Source organism: Pan paniscus, chromosome 7, assembly GCF_029289425.2.
Source record: "Pan paniscus chromosome 7, NHGRI_mPanPan1-v2.0_pri, whole genome shotgun sequence".
Classification (NCBI taxonomy): Eukaryota; Metazoa; Chordata; class Mammalia; order Primates; family Hominidae; genus Pan; species Pan paniscus.
This window is the reverse complement of record NC_073256.2, coordinates 159912776-159938399: the sequence shown is the minus strand read 5'-3', so window position 1 is coordinate 159938399 and position 25624 is coordinate 159912776. Positions and strand designations below refer to the sequence as shown.

Here is a 25624-nt window from a genome sequence, read left to right as displayed (position 1 = left end):
AGACCTCAGTCAAGGACTGGCCTTTAGCAGGACAGATGGAGGGCTGGGCCCTGAACTGAGGCCCTTGTGTGCATCTTGGATGCATGTCGACTTAGGCAAGGTGGCAAAGCCTCAGACCTCCCTCTTTCAACAAAATCTCTGGGACGCATCCTCTTGTACCAGATCCTGACTTACAACATCTGGAAGTTCCCCCGAAAGTCTGACTGAAATCCTTCCTGCTGCAGGGGGCACCTGTTCCCATCTCTGCAAACAGGCAAGTCATTCCCTCCTCGCATACAGCGACTGCTCCCGCACGTGGGAGACCATTTGCCACCTCTCGTCAGCTACAGAAACTTGGAATATCTGGGTCACAGAGCGAGGTCCCCTCCTGAGCCCAGGCCTGAGGAATCTGGGTCAGTTACACCTGCTCCCCACCCCCATGGGTCCAGGGTGAGAGCAGGAGCTGGGGCAGTGACACCACCCAGGACCAGCTGAGCAGGGGCCTCGCTACAGCAGGTCCCCTTCCTGCCCAAGAGGAGTGGGGACCTAGAGTGACCTGGGACCCTCAGACGGGAATCCCAGGGCAGGGCTGTGCCTTTCCCCTTAGATAGGGCCCCATGACAGGTCCAGCCACTGCCCACCCCTCTGCAGACCACCAGTGACCGCCACCATTGGGACTCCTCCCACTCGGCTCCTGCCAAGGTCGCCAAGGACCTCCATGCCAAGAAACCCAAGGGACAAGTTCTGGTTCTGTTTACTCCACCTCGGGGTCGCCCAGGTGCTCAGTCAGCACGCTGCTCACACATGTGGCCCCAGGGACACATTCTGGTGCATGACAGTCCCACAGGCGCCCACAGCCGCACACTAAGGTAGGGCGCACAGCCAGGACGCCTGCGCGTGAATGAATGGGGAGGGCACGGCCAGCCCGCCATTGCTCACCTGGAGCCTTGGGTCCCCCCTTCACCTCCCCCACCTCCCTGCAGCTGCCCACCAGCTAATCCCACCAGCCTTTATCTGAAAATGCATGGAGAGCCCCACAGTGCCCACCCTCCACAGCCACCACCCGTGCCCCTGGCTACTGTGGCCGCCGCCCCTTGCCCTCCTTCGCCTGGCTTCCCAGGGCGCCAGTCATTTGAAATATGTCAGGCCGCATGGCCCTCAGCTTAGAGCCCTCCAGCGGTTCCCTCTTCACTCAGAGCAAAGGCCACAGTGCTCCCAGGGCCCGCGGGGACTGGCCCCAACCTCCCTCACCCAACCTCCCAACTCTCTCCTCTGCCACAGTCCTGTCAGTAACCACGGCTCCCAGCAGACCCCTCCAAACCCAGTAATGGCCGCAGCTCCCAGACAGCTCCCAACCCAGTGTGGATCCTCACCTCACGTCGCCCTCAGCCCCAGTGCAGGGCCACAACCTTGTCCCCATCTCCCAGGGGAGGGCAGCTCAGAGAAGGCCTCCCCAGCTGGCTAGTGGGGAAGGACCTGGGCCCAGCCCTGCTCGGGCAGCCCCCACAGGCACCTCCACTGAGCCCGGGGCAGGTAAGAGGCCTTGGGAGAGCCCACCGTGGCTCCTGTGCTCTTGGGGCCCCTGCCCTGCACCCCTGGCAAGCGCCTAGACGATGCTTGTCCAGCCCGGCAGGGGGTCCAGCAGCCAGCTCTATTCTCACCCTCGGAGCTCAGCTTCCTCCTGTGAAATGTGCCCAGATCCTCACCCCGCACCTGTCCATGGGATGGCAGAGGCACAGTGCCCGCACAGGGCCTACTCATTCATGGGACACAAGGGGACAGTGACGGGGAGGGCGCACTAAGAGCCCACCCACCCACCCACCCACCAAGCCAGAGCCTTCACTGCATTCACGATGCCTCCTGCCGGCCCACGAAGCAGGTGCTATTATGGGACTGTGCGCTGTCGGGGTCCCCTTGGATTTGATGGGCTAATTCACACTCTAGTGTGAATGACTCACAGGGTGTCCTCCCACATAACAGAAAGAAGCCAGGAGTGGGCACAGCACACCGCAGTGGGGGAGTTCAGGCGCTAGGCAGGGAGTGGAAATGGTGTCTCTGCAGGCAGAGGCTTCGGCTTCTAGGCCTGGCCTCAGGAGCCTTAATGGGCTGGCCTCCCCAGTGCCCCTTAAACCAACACGCGGCTCGATCACACCTAGGTACAAGCCCCTTAGTCATGCTTCATCCATCAGGAGTGCCTGGCTCCCACCTCTGCCCATTGACTTCTTGGCCATAGATCAAGACTGGCATTGTGTCCTCCTCCAGGAAGTCTACCTGGATAACCAGACATCCCCCCTGCCCTTCCATGAGCTCCTGGGCATTGCTCCTGACCCTCAGCCAGACCCTTCCCCACCGCTGTGCTGGGCTCCCCTCCCTGTGTTCTGCCTCACCCAGCAGCCAGAGCCCCCCGCGACCATCCCAGAGGGGCCTCCCTTGGCCCTGGTGGCCCTGCCTCTGGTGGGCCTGCCTCTGGTGGCCCTGCCTGCACAGGCCAGCCCAGCAGGTAACCCAGCAAACACACGCCCTCTGCTGCCTCCAGGCCCTGGTCCTGGCTGGTCCCCTGGCCACAGGCCCCGCATCCTGTGTGATTAGCCTCCCCCTCCAGGGCTCCTGGAGCCACTGCCTCCCCTAAGAAGCCTCCTTGACTCCCACTCCATGCCCAGCCCCTGTCTGGCTGCCAGTCTGTGAGGCTCTCCAGGGCAGGCCTGGGTCAGCTCTAGCCCCTCCAAGCTCAGGGCCTGGGGGCAATTACCTGGGGTCCTGAGGGGATCCTGGTCGCTGTGACCCATCGACCTTGGCATTTGAACACCTGCCTGACCTGGGTCTTACTGAACCCAGCTTGCCAGATGACGCTGGAGCCTGCTCAGGCCTGGTGCCCTGTCTATGAGGCTGGCTCCTGGGCTTCTCCCAGAGCTGCCCATGTCTGAGCCTCCCTCAGCACCGACAGGTCCACATCCAGGGCCTCCAGGGCTTCTCATGTTCCTCACGATGCAAGATGCCAATCTCCTGGCTCCCACCTGGCGCCGCCACACTGAGTCAGGGCTCCTGGCCACGGGCTACCCCTGGGCTGGAAACCCAGCCCTCCCCAGGGTCCAGCAGCTCTTCTCCTGACCTACTTATCCACCTGGGCAAAGGCACAGAGGCCCCAGGCTGTCTGCCAGGCAGAATGGAGCTCCTGAAGAGGGCAGGGTGCTGGCTGCCCAGCCTGGCAGAGAAGTGACCTGGAGCAGGAGGGCTGGGGTCCTGCAGGGCTGCTCAGCCTGCTGCCCCTCCCCAGCAGGAGGCTGGCACTCAGAAGCCTGCCCCGAGCCGTCTCCCCTCATGCAGACCCACACCTGCTGCACCTGCAGCCCTGCTCTGCCTGGCCTGTCACTTACCCCTGCTGGCGGGGGGCCACTGCCCAGACCTCACACCCTTTTACGCTCCAGCCATTGGTACCCAGTGGCAAGGTCAAAGGGCCAGCACAGTCTCTCACTCACTCAGCAGGTGCCTCCCTGGCCTGGCCTGTGCCAGGCCCTGTACTGGGCACTGGGCACCCCCACGAGCTCTGCCCTGGCTCTAGCAGATCCCAAACCTTCCCCCCATTACAGCCAGCCCAGCCTCATCTCCTCCCAGACTGCCATGACCTCGGAAGCGCTCCCTTGGCTCTCCCGCCATTTCCTCACCCACCTGGCCTGCCATCTGCATGGCTGCTGGGCTCTGGTTCCTTAACTGTGTCATGGGGGGTCTCGCTTCCCTCAGGGGGCTTGGGCTGCAAATTCACCTAAGAGCTGGGCCTACCACCACCACCACTTGTCACCACAGCCTCCACCCTCATAGCTACCACTGAGGCCAATCACTATCAACACCATCTACAATACAACCAGGACCACCACTGTCACCATCGCCACCATCCCCTCCATGTGTTATCAACACCATCATTACCACCAGGTCTCACCACCACTACCAACAATACCATCCGCCTTCATCACACCACAATCATCACCTCAAGACACGACCATCAGCATCACGCCATCAACAGTACTGTCACTACCACCAACAGCAGCAACACCCACTCTATCATCAACAACACAACCATTGCTACCACACCTTCACCACCATCCATGACACCATCAACATCATAAATACCACTCTTTCTGCCACTATATCACAACCACCACCACTACCAACCCCATCATCAGCACCAAAACCATACACTACCAACAATGTGACCCTCACTACCACCAGCCCCAGCATCACCATCACCACCATCACCACCATCACCATCCCCATCTTCACTACAGCCACCACCCCATCATCAAAACCACACAACCATCAGTACCACCACCCTATCACCACCACCACCACCTCTGCCTCCATCCTCAAAACCACACAACCATCACTAACGCCACCCCATCATCACCACTGTCATCATCAAAACCACACAATCATTACCACCACCCCATCATCACCACCACTACCACCACCATCACCACCACCATCACCACCACCACCACCACACCTTCATCATCAAAACCACACAACCATTACCACCATCCCATCATCACCACCACCACCCCATAATCACTATTACCACCCCATCATCTCCACCGCCACCCCATCATCACCCCCACCACCCCACCTTCATCGTCAAAACCACACACCATTACTAATGCCACCCCACCATCACCACTGTCATCATCAAAACCACACAGTCATTACCACCACCCCATCATCACCACCACCACCGCCACCACCACCCCACCTTCATCATCAAAACCACACAACCATTACGACCACCATCCCATCATCACCACCACCACCCCATAATCACTATTACCACCCCATCATCTCCACCACCACCACATCATCACCCCCACCACCCCACCTTCATCATCAAAACCACACACCATTACTACCACCATCCCATCATCACCATCACCACCACCACTGCCACCATCAAAACCACACAACCATCACTACCACAACCCCATCATCACCATCACCATCACCACCATCACCACCACCACCATCACCACCATCACCACCACCACCCCCACCATCACCACCACCACCATCACCACCATCACCACCACCACCACCGTCATCATCAAAACCACACAATCATTACTACCACCACCCCATCATCACCACCACCACCCCATAATCACCCCACCACCCTACCTCCATCCTCAAAACCACACAACCATTACTACCACCACCCCATCATCACCACCACCACCCCTCCTCCATCATCAAAACCACACAGCCATCACTACCACCACCCCACCATTGCCATCACCACCACCACCATCACCACCACCACCACATCACCCTCACTATCACCACCACCACCCCACCTCCATCGTCAAAACCACACAACCATCACTACCACCACCATCACTATGACCACGACCACCACCACCACTGTCATCATCAAAACCACAGTGATGACTGCATCACTACCATCACCTCCATCATCACCACCACCACCACCACTGCCATTAACAGCACAGTCATTACCACCACTGTCACCACAACCGTCACCTTTACTGTCCCTTCACAGTCATCACAATGACCACCGGTCACCCATGGTCACCAGCGTCACCTCCACTATAAGCACATCATCATTCTCGTCTCCAACACTGCCATCGCCTCATCAGAACCAGCTCCGTCACTGTCCCTGGAACTGACACTAGCCTGGTAACAGTCACCAGCATTCGACAACAAGTGTTTATCCCGTGCTCACCATGTCCAAGGCGCAGTGCAAGCAGAACCAGGCTGGCAGGAGGGACGGCCACCACCATCACCAGCAACAGGGCATCCACGCCATCACCACTGCCTGTCACACCTGACACCCCTGCCCTCCAGGGATCTCCAGGCTGACCCCACTCCCTGCAGTCATCTCTGGTGACCTCCAGATTGTTCCACCATCCCCCTGCTTCCAGGCACCTGTGCACCAAGGGCAAGGTCAGAGAATGGACACTCAGGGCCACTTTTCCCATCCTTGCTCACGTGGAAGTCCTTCCCTTTGTCTACCTCATATCCTGCCTTCCCACATCCTTCAGAACAGTCAGTCACCACCCTCCCTCTCTGACCTCAGGGTAACACTGAGGGGCCTGGGAAGGTGGGGCTTTGATGAAGCCTTTTCTGCTGCCTTAAATGAGCCATTGTGCTCCTGGGGACAGGGACACGGGTGCTGAGCGGAAGAGGCTCACGGCCTTCCAGGCCCATCCCCGTGGCCTGGACCCCTGCAGCCACCCCTCCACCTGCCCTCGCCCCCACGAGGCACGACTGAGAGGAGCTCCCAAGGTGGAGGAGGGCATGGGGGGGCGGCGGAGGAGCGGTGTGGGGGGCGGGGGAGGAGCGGCGCGGGGGGAGGTGGAGGAGGGCACGGGGGGCGGGGGAGGAGCGGCGCGGGGGGCGGGGGAGGAGCGGCGCGTGGGGAGGTGGAGGAGGGCATGGGGGGGTGGTGGAGGAGCGGTGTGGGGGGCGGGGGAGGAGCGGCGTGGGGGGCGGGGGAGGAGCGGCGCGTGGGGAGGTGGAGGAGGGCGCGGGGGGCGGGGGAGGAGGGCATGGGGGGGTGGTGGAGGAGCGGTGTGGGGGGTGGTGGAGGAGCGGTGTGGGGGGCGGGGGAGGAACGGAGCGGGGGGCGGGGGAGGAGCGGCGCGGGGGGAGGTGGAGGAGCGGTGCGGGGTGGGGGCGAAACACAAATGTCCAGCCTGCCCGCCCCGATCCCAGGCAGCGCCGGACGGCAGCCATGGGACTGGCATCTTGCATTGTGAGGAACGTGAGAAGCCCTGCGGGCCCCAGTCGCAGACCTGTCCGTGCTGAGGGAGGCTCAGACATGGCCCAGGAGCCAGCCCTACAGGCAGGGCTCCAGGCCTAGGGCCGGCTGAGATGGCTGCCAGGGGCCATCTGGGTGCAAAGGAGCCGGGTGGGCATTGAGGGGTCGCTCCACTTGGGCCCAAACCCATAAGCCTGCTGTGACCCCATTCTGAGTGCCAGCTTCTGGTCCAGGTCTGGGCCTGTCTGGCTCTTCCAAGCTCCTGGCAGAAGGCCCGGCACCGAGCAGGCACCCAGGAAGTGGCGGCCCTCTCCTTGCACGCCCCCGCTACCCCCAGCTATTCCATCTCTGCTCACCTTCAGGGCCAGAGAGCTCACCCTGTCTGCTTCTAAAAGGTGGCATGGGGACGCAGGCAAGGGGCCCCCGGAGGCCCAGGGCCTGAGCAGCCTCACCCACCCCAGCCGCTCCCAACCCCACCTCTCACAGACACCTTGCAGGCAGCGCTCCCACCGCGGCACTCGGCCTCTGGGCCTTTGAGGTGCCTGGGGCCTGGCGTGGACTCCAGCTCCCTCTTCATAGCCGGTGCATGCTCCCTCCCTTCCTCTAGGAAGCCCACTCCCAGAACTGGCCCCGAATCCCAGCACGCGAGTGGCTGTACCCCAAGTCTCCGGCCCCCAAGGGTGGCGCTCTGTTGAGCAGCTGCCTGCCATCCTCTCAGAAGCCGTCCTGGACTTGGAGGGTAGGACGGTGCCCACCTGCTGAGCAGCCTAACTCTCGTTCCGTAATACTCACAGCAGCCTGGCTTTAAAGACACGGGAGCCAAGACTAGAGGAGGGGGAAGTCACCCATAACCACCCTGCCAGTGAGGAACAGGGCCGGGGCTGGAGAAAGTCACCCACGGCCTCCCCGCCAGTGAGGAACAGGGCTGGAGCTCTGCCCCTCCCAACTGCCAAGCTACCCTGTGTGTGGGTGCCAGTGAGGGGCCTGCCTGGAGTGGGCATTCGCAGCCCACGGGCTCCCCCACTTGGCACAGCTGGGGTTGGTGGGGGATGAATAGCACTGCCCACCAGGAACGGGGTGAGCAAAGCCCTAGCAGCCTGTGGCTGGGGCAGGCCTGGGAGCCACAGCCAAGCTCCCAAGAGAGGGAGAGAGAGGCTGGGGCCCCGGGGAGGCAGTGGCACAGAGGTCTGGCAGGCAGACTAGCGGGTCTGTTATGCCCACCTGTCCCCTCCTCCACTGCCGAAGCCCCTCCCAGCTATGCCACATGGGGGCTGTCACAGGCCATGCATCTGGCAGACTTTCTATAGAAGAAAAAGAATGGAGGCAGGAGGGGTAGTGTGGGCAGGGGAAGGGTGGGCAGGCGGGAGGTGTGCGGGGAGTGGTAGGCAGGGGAGGTGCAGCGGCCCTGGGCCCTTGCTGGTGGCTGGTGGTCTCCAGTTGCCCAGGAAGCTCCCTGGACTGAGAGGAGGGCACAGACTCTCAATATAGTGGTCCCTGATCTCCTGTCCCATTGCACAGTTAAGGAAACTGAGGCCTGGGCGCGCACAGCCAGTGTGGCCAGATCTACGAATTCTGTGCTTGAGGGAGGGGCTGCCCTGGCTGCCAGCCCCAACTATAAGACTTGCACGCCCCCAGCCCTCAGGACACAGGGGCCCAAGCAGGCACGGGGCAACTCACAGCTGCGTCCTGGGCAGCCTGAGTGTGTGAGCCAATGAATGTGGAAGCCCCCAGCTCCAGAGAGGGAGTGACCCTGTTAACACGGGGCACACTCAGACTCCCTGAACAAACTTCTCCTGAGGGGTGCTGTGTGCCTGGAGCCATGGCAGAGACCCAGGCCCTGCCCTCGGGGGCTCCTGCTCTGCTGGGGTAGGGCGGATCGAACACACACGGATCCAAGGATTCACTGCAGATCGAAGCCGCTGCCAGGAAGAAAGAGACAGGGGTGGGGGGGCAGGGCAGTGGGCAGAGACAGCCTGGAGCACGTGGAGAAGAGGGCACTGGGCAGGGACAGATGGGGTCCCAGAGTTCCCAAGCAGGCCCTGTGGGGGAGTAAGAGGGCCTGGGTAAGGGCAGCTGAGAGGCCCCTGGGCCAGGCAGAAGAGCTGGGTCCATTCCCAGATGCAGAGACCTTGGGCAGGCCCGAGGGTCTGTCCTGGACTGGGAGGAGGCTAGCCCACTCCAAGTTCAGGCCATGGGGGCTTGCCCGCAGCCGTGACCTTACAACCTGGTCCATTCCCTCCAACTCTGAAAGCTGCCACGAGCCCCTGCATGGGCGAGGACCCTGCGCCCAGAAAGAACAGGCCCACACAGGCCTCTGCCAGCCCCTGCTGCCCCTACCCAAGGTCCAACCAAGAGGACATTCAGAGAAAGGGGTACCCGGGAAGGGGCTGGTGTCAGGCCCAAGCTGCTGCAGGGGCAGAAGCTAGGCCAGGGTGGGCTCATCTTTGAGAGCAGCACTCCACCTCTCCCCTGTCCCCGAGGCCCCACCCAAGCTGGGAGAGGCTCATCCTCCTCCTCCCTCCTCGATCATGGTGCAGATACTGAGGCTCTTCCCAGGCCACCAAAGAGGCCTCTGTGTTGGGTGCGTCCCCTCCCCCTGCACCCCTCCCCCAGCCTCCTCTGCCCCCATCAGGAACCGGCCGGCGTGGGAGAGACTGAGCTGGGAACCGGCTGCTGACAGCGACCCGGGGACCCTGCCAAGTCTTCCTTCCGCTTCCCCCCCCCTTGGCCTGCCCCCTCACTGCCCTCTCCAAGGAAACCAGGAAAGGGGTGGGTGAGGGAGAGGCTCTTAAAGGGACCAGGATGCTCACTTGGGCAGGGGTCCCAGGGAGGGACCAGGGTCTGGGTCCCGAGCCAGGACAGCTGAACCTGACAGGGGCCCCACAGGAGGCAGGGCTGGAGGCCCGCACAGGCCAGATGGGAACAACCATGAGGTGGCCCTGGATCTGCCAGTGAGCACTCTGGGCCTCAGTCTCCTCAGCTGTAAAATCGGTTAATAAAGACGTGTGACCTGAGACAGCCTGTGTGCACTGAGTGAGGCAGCTCTCATGGTGCCTGGCCTGAGGCTGAGCTTCAGGAAAGGAGTCCAGCAAATGTCCCTCTCACACATCCTCCTTCCACACACGCCTACCAGGAGGGGACCATGTCCGGCAGAATAAGGGTTCTGAGAGCCAGCAAAGTTGGGAAACTCCCAGCCCAGTTGGACAGGAGTCTCCTGCAGGACTTCTCAGGTCATTATGGTCAATATGGACTTGGGAGCACACGGAACGCTGCCCTTCCTAAAGCCATGAGGATGGGCTGGCTTCTGGCAGAACACCCCATAAACGCTAGGGTAGCACGGTAAGGGCTTCAGGTCTGTGGCCCGGCTTGTACTAACATCCCCGCTCTGGGACGCCACTGAACCACGCTTCGAGTAAAGACAGAGTGCATGATCTTTCAGGATCTTGCTAGCTCTGACTTTTATACTCGGTAAACTCTGGGTTATTTACATTTTTTAGAGCAGTTTTAAAAGACTGAAAGATATTTGCAACTCTTACGTGTAAAACACCCAGGGAGCTGTCCTTTCAGGACCACAGAATCTAACTCCCAATGTGTGCTACTGGCCTCCATCAACTTCCTGTCACCCACCAGCCCATCCTTTTCTCCACCCATCATTCACTCATCCACTCATGTATCCAGCCACCCACCCAGCCGTCCATACCTCCATTCACACATCCAGTCACCCACACACTTATCCACCCACCTATTCACCCATCTATCCATCTACACATCCAGCCACCCACCCATCCATACCTCCATCTGCACATCCAGCCACCCACACACCCATCTACCCACCCATCTACCCATCTACCATCTCTACATCCAGCCAGCCACCTATCTATCCATCCATCCATACCTCCATCCACACATTCAGTCATTCACGCACCCATCCACCCACCCACCCACACACCTATTCACCCGTCTACCCATCTACCATCTATACATCCAGCCAGCCACCCACCCATCCATCCATACCTCTATCCACACATCCAGTCATTCACACACCCACCTATCCATCCACCCATTCACCTATTCACTCATCCATCTATCTACCATTTACACATCCATCCAGCCACCCACGTATCCATCCACCCATCCACCCACCCACCTATCCATCCACTCACCCACCCACCCACTCAGGCACTCATCCACCCACCCATCTACTCATCCATCCATCCATCCATCATCCACTTCTCCCCAATATATGTCCAAGTCCTAACCCCCAGAACCTACGAATATGATTTTATTTGGAAACATGGTTTTTGTAGATGTAATTGAGTTATGGATCTTGACTGATACCACACTGGATTTGGCGGGGGGCATAGATCCATGATTGGGGTCCTTACAAGAAGAGGAAAGTACAGAGATACACAAGACAGAAGGCCAGGAAAAGACAGCAGCAGAGACCGGAGTGACGCCGCCACAAGCCAAGGAACACCAAGGATTTCCTAGAGCCACCAGAAGCTGGAAGAGGCAAGGAAGGAATCTTTCCTAGAGCCTTTGGAAGGAGCATGGCCCTACTAACACTTTGATTTCAAGATTCTGGCCTCCAGAACTGGGAGATAATAGATATCTGTTGTTTTAAACCACCTGGTTTGTGGTAATTTTGGCAGTTTGTTAGGGCAGCCCTGGGAAACTGATTCTCTATCCTTCCAGACACCTTCCATCTTCTTTCCTTCTCTCAGTCACCCATCCATCCACCCCTGTCTCTAGCCTTCCATGCATGCTGTCATCCACAGTCCGCCCACCCACCCTTTCCCATGCCAGCCATCACTGGTCACTCACCCAGCCATGAGACTGTTCTTCCGCTGCCTCCCCATCCCCCAGCAACCCACAGCTGCACCCTGGGTGCATCCCTCTGGCAAACAGCCGGCTCCCACAGATTATCCACACCCTCGCTTGTCCACACTGCCTACCAAGAACCCCTTCGCACATCCATTTCTGCATTCAGCCACGTAATCACTGCCTTGCTCATAAACCACTGTTGATTCTCACTGGGTCAGGGCTCAATTCTAGGGATACAGACATGACTTTGACATAACTGCCACTGTCCCCCCACTCCACCCCACTCCAGTAGAGACACCTGTGGTCAAGGAACTATACAGGGATGGGCTACGGTAGGGGCAGTGTCTATGGCTTGGAACATATGAGAACTCTGCAACCCCCACCCCCCGCTTTGCTCCCCATTTTCCTCCCTAGCATCCCCAGTCCCCAGGCCCTCAGCACTACAAGCCAGGCTGGTGCAGGGGTGTGGGGGAGCAGGAGCACCTGAGCCATGCTGCCAGGCCAGCGTTCAGGACTGGATGACCCAGGGTGTTTGGGCCTGGGAGGTTGGGGTTTGGTTACGGATCTGGTTTCTGGGGTGCAGGGACACCAGGTGCTCTTAGGGCTCAGGGTTTACAGAGCATGAGCAGACATCATGGGCTTGAGTGTTAAGCCCATGGGTGCAAGTGTGTCTGCACAACCGGGGTGAGGCAGGCAGGTGACTTGCATTGCAGTGGAAGCCTGTAAGTCTTTCTAGGCTGAGTGGGTCACATGGTCAGTTGCTGTATGTGGCTGGAAGAGGAGGTGGCCCTACAAGCATGTGACACACACAAGTCATTCCAGCTAAGACACCAGAGCAGGACTCAGCCTGTGACCAGGATCAGGGCCCAGTGTATGACCAAGGTCAGGACTATGTGTGGCTAAGATCTGGGCTCAATGTATGAACTGGGCCAGGGCTCAGCCTGTGACCAGGATCAGGGCTTAGTATGTGACTAGGATCAGGGCTCAGCCTATGACCAGGATCAGGGCTCAGTGAGTGAGTAGGATCAGAACTCAGTGTGTGAACAGGGTAAAAACTCAGTCTGAGTTTGGGATCTGGGCTCTATCTGTGACCAGTTCAGTTATGAATAACAATTACAGCTCTAAGAGTTCACTACTTCTCAGCTGATGGTGACTGATGGCTCTCACTCCCCTCCCGCTACAAACCACTGTGCTCCTCACACACAGAACCCCTCCCCAGACGCATGAGACTCTTTCCCATCCAAGTGCACACCGACACAGGCCCACACCAGCTTGGACCCGGTCCCTTGGTGCCCTGGTGGAAACAGACCTGGGCCCCTGCCCGTGGTCTCCACTTCAGGTCAACTGGGAAACTCAGCTCCCCGGAGACAGTTCACAGGGCGAGGAGTGGCCCCTGCAGCAGTCAAGGGAGGTGCCATCCAACTCAGAGTGGAGGGGAGGTGAGGGGCAGAAGAAAGGGGACCGAGGTCAGCCCCAGTCCCTCCCTGCCAGCCGTGGCCCACCCTCTAGGGCTCCAGGCTGCCCAGTTCCAGAGCAGATGGCCTCGATCACTGCGCTGTGCTTTCAGCGGGACTGTAGGAGTCTCAGGGCCTCAGCTCCTCACAGGCAGTAGGTGTGCAGCGTGGCCTGGCTGCCGGGCAGGGTCAAGGACCCAAGAGGCAACTTGGGCACAATGCTGCCAGGCACTGCGTGGGCCACACCGGCACCTGCCTCCTGTCCTCCTGTCCTGAAGTCCTGGACCCAGGCACCAAGACCTTAGCACTCAGTGCACCCAGCCGGTGACGGGGTGGGTGGAACACCTGGTGTGACTGGTGGGTCCTGGGCCTTCCCCACACCTGTGACTTTTAGGGTCGACAGAGGCCACGCAGACGCCAAACACCCTGAGGACTTGACCGCCGTCCTGCTGCCCCCGCCCCCGCCTAAAAGCAGGCAGACCCTGGCCATAGGGTCAGGAAGCCAAGGCTCCCAGGGCACAGGCTCTGCCCAAGGCCATGCAGCATGTCCTCTTCGGCCACAGTTGGGTCCCTGGGGCAGCGTCCTTGTCCCGGCTCACTGGACAGGCCCCTCACAGCCTGCTGCCCTGGAGGACAAAGGGGATGCTTTCCTTTCTAAAAAGCAATTTACTCTGCAGGCCCCCCAGGGGCCCGCACCCTCCACCTGATAAGACTGCCTGGGGACTGATCCCCAGGGAGCAATCAGAAGTACGGGTGAAGCTGTCCTCGCAAGATCGCTGGTCACGCTGGCATTTATGCTGGTAGAGAGGGAAGGCTCTTGAAGGCCACCAGCAGGGGCTGGTTGAGTGAACCAGGGCGCAGCCCCCCGAGAGCTGCCGCAGCCGGCAAACAGCCCGGATGGAGGGTTTCTGCACTGTGGGGAGGGGCCTGTGCTGGTGGAAGTGCTGGGGCTGTGGGGGTGAGAGACCCACCTGCAGCCCCCGCACTGCCACCCCCTGAAAATGCAAAGCCCAGGGGTGGGCCTGGGTCATGCAAGCAGGGGGGCTTTTTTCTTGCATTTTCTTTTTCCACCCTTACGACAGCTAGAGAGCTGGCTCCCAAGCTGGCTCCCCAGGGCTGCAGGGCACCCAGCTTTCCCCAGCCCAGCTGCCAACCCCAGACCCAGGGCAGGAAACATAGCAGAGTCCACCGTGTGGGGTGCAGAGAAGGCAGGAGCCTGGCGTGACCTGCCAATCCCACCTTGAGGCCTTTGCCCTGGCTGCTCCTTCCCCTGCAACGCTCATCCCCAGACACTCACGCGCAGAGCTGTGCTTGCCAGGCCTCTGCCGAAACCTCCCCTTCCCTCGGAGGCGTGCATGACCCTGCTTGCAAAGGCCCCTCCCCACCCACATCCAGACCCTGCTAGCTTCCCTTCCTGGCCCATGCACGGCCGGGCATCACCACACTGCTCCGTCTGTCCCTGTTCCCCAACCCTCCTCACTGGGGAGAGGAGGCTAAAGGCTGGGACCTGCCAGAATAGTGCCCATCAGAGGGTAGTGACCGCCGGAGGAAGGGTGGTGAGCAGTGGGCGATGGGCGGATGGATTAAAGAACAGGCGGACGGAGGAGAGGGTTGATGGTCGGTGGGTGGAGGGTGGTGGCAGTGGATATAGATTAAAGAACAGGTGGACGAAGGAGAGGGTGGATGGTTGGTGGGTGGAGGGTGGTGGCAGTGGATATAGATTAAAGAACAGGTGGACGAAGGAGAGGGTTGATGGTTGGTGGGTGGAGGGTGGTGGCAGTGGATATAGATTAAAGAACAGGCGGACAGAGGAGAGGGTGGATATAGATTAAAGAACAGGTGGACGAAGGAGAGGGTTGATGGTTGGTGGGTGGAGGGTGGTGGCAGTGGATATAGATTAAAGAACAGGCGGACAGAGGAGAGGGTTGATGGTTGGTGGGTGGAGGGTGGTGGCAGCGGATATAGATTAAAGAACAGGTGGACGAAGGAGAGGGTTGATGGTCGGTGGGTGGAGGGTGGTGGCAGTGGATATAGATTAAAGAACAGGTGTACGAAGGAGAGGGTTGATGGTCGGTGGGTGGAGGGTGGTGGCAGCGGATATAGATTAAAGAACAGGTGGACGAAGGAGAGGGTTGATGGTTGGTGGGTGGAGGGTGGTGGCAGCGGGTATAGATTAAAGAACAGGCAGACAGAGGAGAGGGTTGATGGTTGGTGGGTGGAGGGTGGTGGCAGTGGATATAGATTAAAGAACAGGTGGACGAAGGAGAGGGTTGATAGTTGGTGGGTGGAGGGTGGTGGCAGTGGGTATAGATTAAAGAACAGGCGGACAGAGGAGAGGGTGGATGGGTGGTGGGTAGGTGGAGAGTCATGACACCCAGCCCCCACTAACTGTCCTCACCCTGCCGCGGCCTCCCCTGAGCCCCTGCCTGCCTCTGACTGCTCCTCCTGGCCGGCTCCCTGCTCCTCATGCCCTCAGCCTCCCTGCCCTTGCTCCAGCTGTCTCCTCCTGAGCCACCTGCCTCCCTCTCCCTGTCAGGCAGCCTTGTCCTCCAACGCCTGCCACTCACGGAGCCTTCCCTTGTCACTGAACTACCCACCACGCAAGGGACCATCACAAGTGCCACTGGCACCCAGGTGGCCATGCTGACCGCACACACTCAGCCCGGGAAAGGGGTGCAGGGAGGCCTGAGGCTGGTGATGTCAGAGCAGCCAGGAGGGACTGGGGCTGAGGGAGCCGGAGGAACATGCTCGGAGGAGGCGGGTGGCAGGGTGCACACACCCAGGTCGCTGACCACACACTGAGGACCCCTCAGGCCGGAGCCAAATGTCGGGACCCGGCCGCCATCGCTCTATCCATCTCCCCACATCCTGGCCCAGCTCAGCCCTGGGCGCTGGCACTTTGGGCCTTTACACAGACTCTTCCTGTGACTGGGCGAGCTTCTCTTCGCTGCCCCCACCTTGCTGTCTGGGAGGATGGCCCCACTCTGGCACACCCACCAGGGCCCCGAGATGGCACCCCACAGCCTGACTGCTCCTTGCGGAACCCCACATGGGGCGTGGAACTTGCTCCAGCTATGCCACAGCGCCTGGGCCAGCCGGCACCCAACAAGTGCTTGGCCTGCAACTGGCACAGGACATATGGCCACTGAAGTCCCCAGGGGCCCACGCCCCCATCTGATGAGCCTGAAGTTCCAGTTCCACCCCATGCTGCCCTGGTCTGTCATGGAAGCTTTCGCAGCCCCTCAGCGCCTGGCACCCACCTGCAGACCTGAATGCCAGGATTCCGCCTGCTGTGGGCATGGGGCTGGGGGCAGGTGGCAGGCCAGGACGCCTGCCCATCACCTGGCCTGGGGTTGGACCTCCATGTCCGCTCCTCCCTGAACTGTGGACTTCCCTGGGAGGGGGTGGGAGGCGGCCTGGTGGGCTCCAGAGCCAGACAGTGAGTGACAGGTGGTGACACGGAGGCCCATGAGGGTACACAGACAGCTGGGGGGCAAGTGGACAAGACCTGAAACCTGCACCCCTCCCCTACTGGGCCAGCCTCCCACGAACCCCACCCCAGACCCCCACGGCCATGAAATCCAAGTGAACTTACACATCTGTCTCATCCCACAGGATACAGGTCTGGTTGGTGGTGCCCTGGGAGAGAGGGCAGAGGAGTCAGGGCCCCTGGCAGCCAGGACCAGCCCCCACCCTCGGGTCACCATGGGACCCACCTAAAGGTGTGCTGCCAGGCATGCTACCCGTGCGGGCCCCTTAACAGACTGCGTTTTGCGAGGAGGAAACTGAGTCCAGGGTGGAGACAGCAGTGGCCCAAGGTCACCTGGGCTTGGCACAAGCCCCCACCACCCATGTGGCCTCGGGCAGCTCCTGGCCCCTCCCAGAGCCCAGGTCCAGTGGCCAGGCTGGGCAGCAATGGCTGAAGTCCGTCTCTGGTATGAAGTAGGGTGATGGGAAGACCCTTCCCCCGGGGCCTAGTGAGCAGGGGTCACCGGGCACACAGTGGCCTCTGTGAGCACCCTGCACTGCTCTGATGTCCTGCTAGCATTCCTGGGACACAGCCTTGCCAGGCCTGCCACACACTAGCACTGCCAAGATGGGGCAGTGACAGCAGAGATGGCCACAGCTCCTGAGGGTGGCTCTCAGGTGCGGCCTGCTCTGAGCAGCTGTGAGACTCAGTCCTCACCCAGCCCTATTGTTCCCACTTGATAAGGGAGGGAACCACGGCACAGAGAGGTTGAATAACTCTCCCAAGGTCACACAGCTAGAAAGGACACGGCTGGGTTCTCCCGTGCCTTCCTACAGCCCTGGCCTGGGCTGGAGGCCTGGCACTGCCCAGTCCTGGTGCGGTAACCCAGGCAACGTGTTCCCTGGGGGCCCTGGTTCTCGGCCCATCAGAAGGGCATCTCGGCCCCTACTCCTCTGAGGCCCAAGGAAGGGCTCTGGAGAGCTCCAAGGAGCAGGGTTGGGACCTAGCAGGGCTCACATAGCAGCCGTGGCCTGGAGGCTGGGGCTTCCCGCCAGGGAGTCCTGGGAGGACGCTCCTGTGCTGAAATCCCAGGGCCCCTGCAGACGAGGCCTGGCGTCAGCCCTGGCGGGGCCGGCAGAGGGTGTACTTACACCCCCAGCTTCTCGGTGGTCAGGCGTTAGGGGGCCAGAAGTCATGGGACGGGCTCCACTTCTCAGAAGGGGAACAACCAGGCCAATGGGGGCTGGAGGGCAGAGTGGTTGGAGCCCAGGTGGGGAGTCAGGCACAGATGGGGTTTCGGCACCTCACTTGCTGTGTGACCCCGGGCAAGTCACCGCACCTCTCTGAGCCTGTTTCCCCACCTGTAATCCAGGGATAAAAGCAGCTCTCGAAGGTTAAAGCTGTTGTGAGGAGGCCCCAAAGGCTTAGTGGCTGAGGAGTGGGACAGAATTCGTGCACACGCGTTTCTGCTGGCATCAGAGTGTGCACGTGGACGGCACTCACATTATACATGTGGGCAAACTCGATCTCCAAGGGTGTGCGCAGGGAGCGAGGCGGGGGTTTCACAGTCACGGAGATCACCTTGGAATTCAGGACGGTCGTGTTCCTGCAAGAGCCAGAGGCACAGGTGTCGGGGGAGCCCTCCCAGCCCAGGCTCCTCCTGGCCCCTCCCCAGGTGCCCCCGAGGGCCCCTGTACCTGCCGCCACCCTCCACAGCCCATCATCCACACTCCTCCAGGCCCCCTGGCCTCCCCCTTCACATCCTGTGGCTGGGGTCCTGCCCACCCCACCTGCCCTGCACTGCCCACCCCACCTGCCCGGCGCTCCCCACCTCTGCAGGGCCAGGAAGCTGCCCAGGTTCCTGTAGAGCACGGTGCCCACCACAAACACGGATGCTTCATCGGCCTCTGGAAGAAAGTGCACTGTCAACCCCGGCCCGCCATCCCCACAGCCAGGGTGGGACTTGGCAGCCTGGCCTGGACCCCGCTGTCACTGGCATCTGCTGCCCATCTTCAAGGTCGTGTCCAGGGCCCTGGCGGATGGTGAGGCCCACCCACCCACGGAAACAGTGCTGCAGCCAGGGAGCTGGGGCAACAGGCACGTGGGAAGAGGGAGACCGGGCCATTCCCTGGGGCATCCTGAGAGCTATGGGCAGGCAGGACATGGCTCTCTTCCAGGTAACAGGGTCCTTGACACGTGACTCCCTGTCCCTCCCTGAAGCAAGGTGGTTCATCTTGACCCCTCTGCCTGGGCCTCAGGGTTGATCCGCAGGCCCTGGCCCCAGAGAGGGCAAGCAGGGCTTCCTGGAAAAGGGGACCCCCTTGAGAACCGCCCAACTCTGAGGCAGCAGCTAGACTCCAGAGGGGTGGCGACCGTCCGACTCTGGGGCCCACGCCCCCCATGAAGGTCCCCCCCACTCCCTGGGCCCCTCACCTGCCAGCCCTGTGGAGAAGACACTCTTGGACACAGTGACCCTGTCCTCCGGCACCTTGGCCCAGTCACCCGTGGCCCGCCAGCCCTTCATGGGGAAGCTGATGTCAGTGGCTCCGCTGGCTGGGAGCTTATGGATGCTGAGGACTGGGAGCAGGGTCAAAGGCGGGAGAGACAGAGAGGAGGGAAAGTCACAGATGTGGCGGGGCCTCAGCTGCGGGAGTTGAGGTGCAGGCCTGGCAGTGCAGGGTGATGCCGCGGGGTGCCCATGGCTCAGAGGCAGGAGTGTGGGGGCCATCTGCCCCAGCCCCAGCCCCCAGAACCTCGGTGAGGTCCAGGAGCAGAGACAGCAAGGAGCACCAGGCAGAGGCTGGGCCGGGCCTGGTCCTGCTGAATTGGAGCCTCGGTGAGGGGCAGGGAGCCTGCCCCTCCCACCCTCCATGGCCCAGAAGGTGGTCAAAGGCAGATTCTGGGGTCTGTCCTGTGGCCATGGAGGCATCCGCAGGGACCAGGCACCTCCTTAGCGCCCCCCACTCCCTCCTGGGACAGGGGAGCCCAGCTGCCCTCCAGCTCTGTGAGCTGATCCCGCCTCCCCTCCCTCTGTAGAAGGGGGATGGGGGCTGCCCTGCCTCAGGGCTCAGGCATCAAAGGGCAGCATGGGCCACGGTGAAAGAGGGGATCCATGTTCCCTCCCATTCTGGGAAGGAAGGCATCAGGGTGCGGAAGGGCCCTGAGCTCAGGGTGGATGGGCATGGGGATGAGGCAGCAGGTTTAGGGGCAAATGGACGTGGGGACGAGGCAGCAGGTTTGGGGCAACTGGACGGGAAGAGAGTTTGGGGAAGTGCCGCTGGGGTGGAAGCAGGTGCTGACAGGGACCCACTGTTCTGGGGGAACCTGGCCCTGGGGCCGTGGCCTCAGCCCTCACAGGCCCCAGTGGAGCCTCAAGAATGCAGCCCAAGATGCGGCAGGGAGAGGAGGAGAGGGCATGTGCATCAGTAGCGCCAAATGCAGTGGGCGGCACGGACGCCCGAGAACAGGGTTTTGCACCATGGATGTCACTGGCAGCCCCAATGGAGGGCAGAGGGAATTCGGACTGGGTGGGCACCCAGTGAGCGGAGGGGCAGGAGGGACCAGCAGAGAACCGGGGGTGAGGACAAGAGGAAACGTCAAAGGACAGGTGGCCTGCAGGGGCAAGGGGCTGCTGGGAAGCTGCAGCGGGGAATGGGGGCAGACGGACGCTGGAGCAGCGCCCTGGAGCAGGCGAAGGGGTGGGAGGCTGGACACAGGGTCATCGAGGGGCGGTGGAGGGCTGGCATGGGCACCAGGGTGGGCTGTGGCAGGTGTGCCCAGGTAAGGGGCAAACTTTGAAATATTTCATTGGAACAAGATGAAAAGTGGCAGAATTATTGAAGTAGTAGCAATCAGTCGTGTTGATGTTTCTAGCTGAGGCATTTCACTATGGAAAAATCAGAACTTTGTCTTTTTTTGTTCCTTAAAGAGACAGCCTATTGCTCAGGCTGAAGTGCAGTGGTGTGATCACAACTCACTGCAGCCTCGACCTCCTGGGCTCAAGCGATCCTCCCACCTCAGCCTCCCTAGTAGCAGGGACTAAAGGCGCACCACCATGCCTGGCTAATTTTTTAAAAAACATTTGTAGAGACAGGGTCTCACTGTGCTGCCCAGGCTGGTCTCAAACTCCTGGGCTCAAGCGATCCTCCTGCCTTGGCCTCCTAAACTGCTGGGATTACAGGCATGAGCCGCTGTGCCTAACCTCAGTCTTTAATTTAAAAGGTTAATGCTAGTTAGCCTCCCAAAGACATTATAATAAGAATGTCGATCCGTCTTGGACATGTTTTAGTGGGACTTGTTCAAGTACAATAGGCCCGAAGCTATGGTTTCCACCAGACACGTCTGAGTGCCGCCTGCAGTACAGGTCTGGTCACATGGAAGTTAGGGTTGCTTAACTTAAATATCCTCGGACTGTGTCTGTTTTAGGCCTGGGGATGGGACACCTCGGGAGTGCCAAGCACCTTCTGACGAGATGAATATTGAAATGGACATTTCTACTGGTGAAAACACTGGGTCATCAACCCGGTCATGGCAGGTCTCTGGGTTTAAGGTTGGCTGCAGGGATCAGAGTTCGAGCCTTCGTAGTCTGTCTACATGCAGCTTCTGTGTCACTTTGGCCTACAGCTCTGACAGTCGGGAGGGATTATTCCTTTCATCTGGTTTGCATAAAGAGATGCGATGGGAAGCCACTCTCACTGGCGTCCAGTTCTTGGCAGCTGAGTGAGGGAGGGATGTAGGGGTGGGGGCCTGGGCAGAGAAGCAGGGTCCTGGGAGTGAGTGAGGCTGAGCACAGCTGAGTGGAGCATACGGGATGCACAGGGTGTCTGTGGTGTGCTATAGCTTGAATGTGTCCTGTAAACGTTCACGTGTTGGAAATTGAATCCCCAATTTCATCTGCTAATGGTACTTGGGGGTGGGGCCTTTGGGAGGTCAAGGGTGGCCCCCATGATGGCTTTAGTGGTATTATGGGAAGGGAGACCTCAGCGGGCATACTTGCTCTGTCTCTCATGGGCTGCCTCTGCCATGCTGTGCTGCAGCAGGAGGGTGCTCACTCAGAGCTGGAGCTGTGATCTTGGACTTTCCGGCCTCCAGAACCTCTCATCTTTATAGATTACCCCTTCAGTGACAGCAACAGGAAATGGACTGAGACAGGGTTATGAAGCATGTGGGGTAACCACGGTGCTCAGGGTTTGAAGCGTGTGTGGGCCATTCCAGGGGCTGTGGGCTGTGCCGAGCGCTCTGGGAGCTGGCTACCAGTTATGTCTTGGGCACCAGTATAGGCACTGGGCAAGGCCCCAGGGTGTGTGTGCTGACAAAGCTCAGCTGATCCTGGTCATATCACTAAAGGTGAAGCATCCCCACAGGGGAGGTGACACTCTCCCTCCTTGGTGCTAATTTTTTAAAAAACATTTGTAGAGACAGGGTCTCACTGTGCTGCCCAGGCTGGTCTCAAACTCCTGGGCTCAAGCAATCCTCCCACCTCAGCCTCCCTAGTAGCAGGGATCACAGCTGGGGCCAGCACCCACTCCTGGGTCCTCTGCTTTGAGAGACTCTCTGATCAAGGCAGGGAAAGTTTGAGAAACGTGGCTTTTGAGAGATATTTGAGGGCACTGTAGTAACAGTCATTAAATAGAATTGCTGTGTTTGTAATGACAGTCACCTTTTACCCTGGGATTCAGCCACTCACTCGTCTCATCAGTCTCTACCTCCCCATGAGATGGGCACCGTTATCATCTCATTTTAGAAATGAGGAAACTAAGACTCGGCTGACACCACGGAGCTGGGTGGAGTCCAGGCCCCTCTGGCAAGGCACTACTGGGACTGACAAGCAGGGAAGGTGTGGCTTGCACAGCCCCTGCCTCTAAAGCTCCACAGGGAGGGCACTGGGGGTGACAGGCAGAATACCCTCTGGCCCCAGGTGGGTACATGCGAAGCGCTGGCTGGGGACGGAGCTCCCAGGTCCACACCCCCTGGGCTGTGTCTCGTCCCCTCCTAGGCCACATCATCAACCCTCAGGAGACTGAAAACAGGACCCATCTGAGAAATCGGCTGGGAGGGCCCACAAAGGCTGTCTGGTCACTGCCCCTTTATACAGATGAGGACGCTGAGGCAGAAGGGCCTGGCCCAGGGCTGCAAAGCAAGGCGTGGGGGGTGGCAGCAGGTGGGCAGGCTTACCCAGGTTGTCTGTCACCTGGTATGCGTCCCTCAGGTCCTTCATGCGGAAGCCGATGACATCCACAAAGTCCTCCACCAGCCGGAACAGCTCCTTGGCGTTGGGGCCCGCCTGGAGGGCAGGGGGGTGAGCAGCCCAGGGATGAGGCCCCGCTGTCCCTTAGCCCCTGCCTCCTTCCCTTCCCTGTCCCTCCTTTTCTTATTGGCCATTTCCTAACATTTCGAAGAAGTGGGGCTGGTGACCTCTGAGTACCCCACTTTGGGGATGAGAAAGCAGATGCCCAGAGGGGCTGCTGTGCCCCACCCATGGGAAGCCCAGGATGGGGGAACGTCTCTGGATACCCACAGCCCCCATGCCGGGTGCTGCCCGGGCTAGGAGTGGTGGCTGGCTGGAGGTCAGCCTGGGGGAGTGAGCACTGCCCACTGCCCCAACATGAGGAAGGCTCTGTGTCCCAGCTGCCTCGGCATCCCCATGTGCTCAGTATTTTCTGGAACCTCCTCACTGAGCCCCAGGAAATAAACGACTGTCCTTAGACAAATGAGGAAACAGGCTAGGAATGCTGAGCTTCCTCAGTGCTGCCAACACTAGCAAGAGGCCATCCTGAGATCCAAACCCAGAGCACCTGGCGGGACCCCACCCCAGGCCGACTGGAGACCAGGGAGGCACCAGCTGTGCCTGCACCCCTCCTGAGGCTGCTGACCGTAGGGGCCCCAGGCCCTACCAGCTGGGCCTCCTCCCACTTGTCCCGATTCTCCTCTGCCAACAGGTTGCTAAGGATCTGGACAAAGTTCTGGAAAGAAGAGGAAGAAGGGCCAGTGACAGAGAACAGGGCACAAAATCACCGTTCACTGTGACCAGGGTCAGGATTCAGTGTGTGACCAGGGTCAGGGCTCAATATGTGACCAGGATCAGGGCTCAGTGTGTGACCAGGGTCAGAGCTCACTGTGACCAGAGCCAGGGTTCAGTGTGTAACCAGGATCGAGGCTCAGTGTGTGACCAGGGTCAGGGCTCAGCATGTGACCAGGGTCAGGGTTCAGCATGTGACCAGGGCAGTGTCAGGGCTCAGTGTGTGACCAGGATCAGGGCTCAGTGTGACCAGGATCAGGGCTCAGGGTGTGACCAGGGCCAGGGCTCAGTGTGTGACTAGGATTGAGGCTCAGCATGTGACCAGGGCCAGGGCTCAGTGTGTGACCAGGGCCAGGGTTCAGCATGTAACCAGGATTGAGGCTCAGTGTGTGACCAGGGTCAGGACTCAGCATGTGACCAGGGTCAGGACTCAGCATGTGACCAGTGTCAGGGCTCAGGGTGTGACCAGGGTCAGGGCTCAGCGTGTGACCAGGGTCAGGGCTCAGTGTGACCAGGGTCAGGGCTCAGCGTGTGACCAGGGTCAGGGCTCAGTGTGTGACCTGGATCAGGGCTCAGTGTGTGACCAGGGCCAGGGTTCACTGTGTGACCAGGATTGAGGCTCAGCGTGTGACCAGGGTCAGGACTCAGCATGTGAGGAGGGTCAGGGTTCAGCATGTGACCAGTGTCAGGGCTCAGTGTGTGACCAGGATCAGGGCTCAGTGTGACCAGGATCAGGGCTCAGTGTGTGACCAGGGTCAGGGCTCAGTGTGACCAGGGTCAGGGCTCAGTGTGTGACCAGGGTCAGGGCTCAGTGTGACCAGGGTCAGTGCTCAGCATGTGACCAGGATCAGGGTTCAGCATGTGACCAAGGTCAGGGTTCAGCATGTGACCAAGGTCAGGGTTCAGTGGGTGACCAGTGTCAGGGTTCTGAGTGTAACCAGGATCAGGGCTCAGTGTGACCAGGGTCAGGGCTCAGTGTGTGACCAGGATCAGGGCTCAGAATGTGACCAGGATCAGGGCTCAGTGTGACCAGGGTCAGGGCTCAGTGTGTGATCAGGATCAGGGCTCAGTGTGACCAGGGTCAGGGCTCAGTGTGTGACCAGGATCAGGGCTCAGTGTGTGACCAGGATCAGGGCTCAGTGTGACCAGGGTCAGGGCTCAGTGTATGATCAGGATCAGGGCTCAGTTTGTGACAAGGGTCAGGACTCAGAGTGTGACCAGGATCAGGACATGGTGTGTGACCAGGGTTGGGGCTCAGTGCGTGACCAGGATTAGGGCTCAGCATGTGACCAGGGTCAGGGCTCAGCGTGTGACCAGAGCTCTGCGTGTGACCAGGATCAGGGCTCAGCTTATGACCAGAGCTCAGCATGTGACCAGGGTCAGAGCTCAGCCTATGATCAGGGCTCAGTGTGTGACCAGGGTCAGGGCTCAGTGTGTGACCAGAGCTCAGTGTGTGACCAGGATCCGGGCTCAGCTTATGACCAGAGCTCAGCGTGTGACCAGGGTCAGGGCTCAGCCTATGATCAGGGCTCAGTGTGTGACCAGGGTCAGGGCTCAGCATGTGACCAGGGCTCAGCGTGTGACCAGGATCAGGGCTCAGCTTACGACCAGAGCTCAGCGTGTGATCAGGGTCAGGGCTCAGCCTATGATCAGGGCTCAGTGTGTGACCAGGGTCAGGGCTCAATGTGTGACCAAGATTAAATGTGTGACAAAGGTCAGAGTTCAACCTATGACATGGGTTAGGGCCTGGGCTGTGGCCAGGGTTGGGGATCCATCTCTAAGGTCGAGGAGGGCTCCCCAGACACCTTCCCGACACCCTCTTCCAAAATGCCCCTCGGGGAGCCCACCTGTACGTCCCCAGGGGTGGGGCTGTAGTACGCTCTCCGGAAAATCTCTGTCATGTTCCTCAGGACATCGATGGTGGACAGCAGGTCCCCACTGTAGCTGGTCCCGTCCTGAGAGATCTCCACCAGTGTCTGGATGACCTCCGAGACCCCCTCCCCAGGCAGCCCTCGCTGAGCCTTGGCCAGGTGCTCCCGGGTCTGCGGAAGACAGAGAGGGCGGGTGCCTTCACCTCTGTGGAACACGTCCAGGCAGCCACCCAGGACCTCCCATGC

At 60.1% G+C, this 25624-nt stretch overlaps 1 protein-coding gene across 13 annotated transcripts in view; it reads right to left on the bottom strand.

Annotated features, from left to right (window-relative positions):
* ADGRB1 (adhesion G protein-coupled receptor B1) overlaps positions 1 to 25624 on the bottom strand; it is a 97121-nt gene that overhangs the window by 39461 nt on the left and 32036 nt on the right. For all 13 annotated transcript variants that reach the window (XM_055117043.3, XM_055117036.2, XM_055117037.2 and 10 more), the window contains exons 11-17: positions 25355 to 25549; positions 23383 to 23451; positions 22664 to 22772; positions 18923 to 19066; positions 18321 to 18396; positions 17993 to 18095; positions 16616 to 16659 (exon numbers count right to left, since the gene is read on the bottom strand). In XM_055117043.3, the coding sequence (XP_054973018.2) occupies positions 16616 to 16659; positions 17993 to 18095; positions 18321 to 18396; positions 18923 to 19066; positions 22664 to 22772; positions 23383 to 23451; positions 25355 to 25549 (740 nt within the window). The remainder of the gene's footprint in view (positions 1 to 16615; positions 16660 to 17992; positions 18096 to 18320; positions 18397 to 18922; positions 19067 to 22663; positions 22773 to 23382; positions 23452 to 25354; positions 25550 to 25624) is intronic.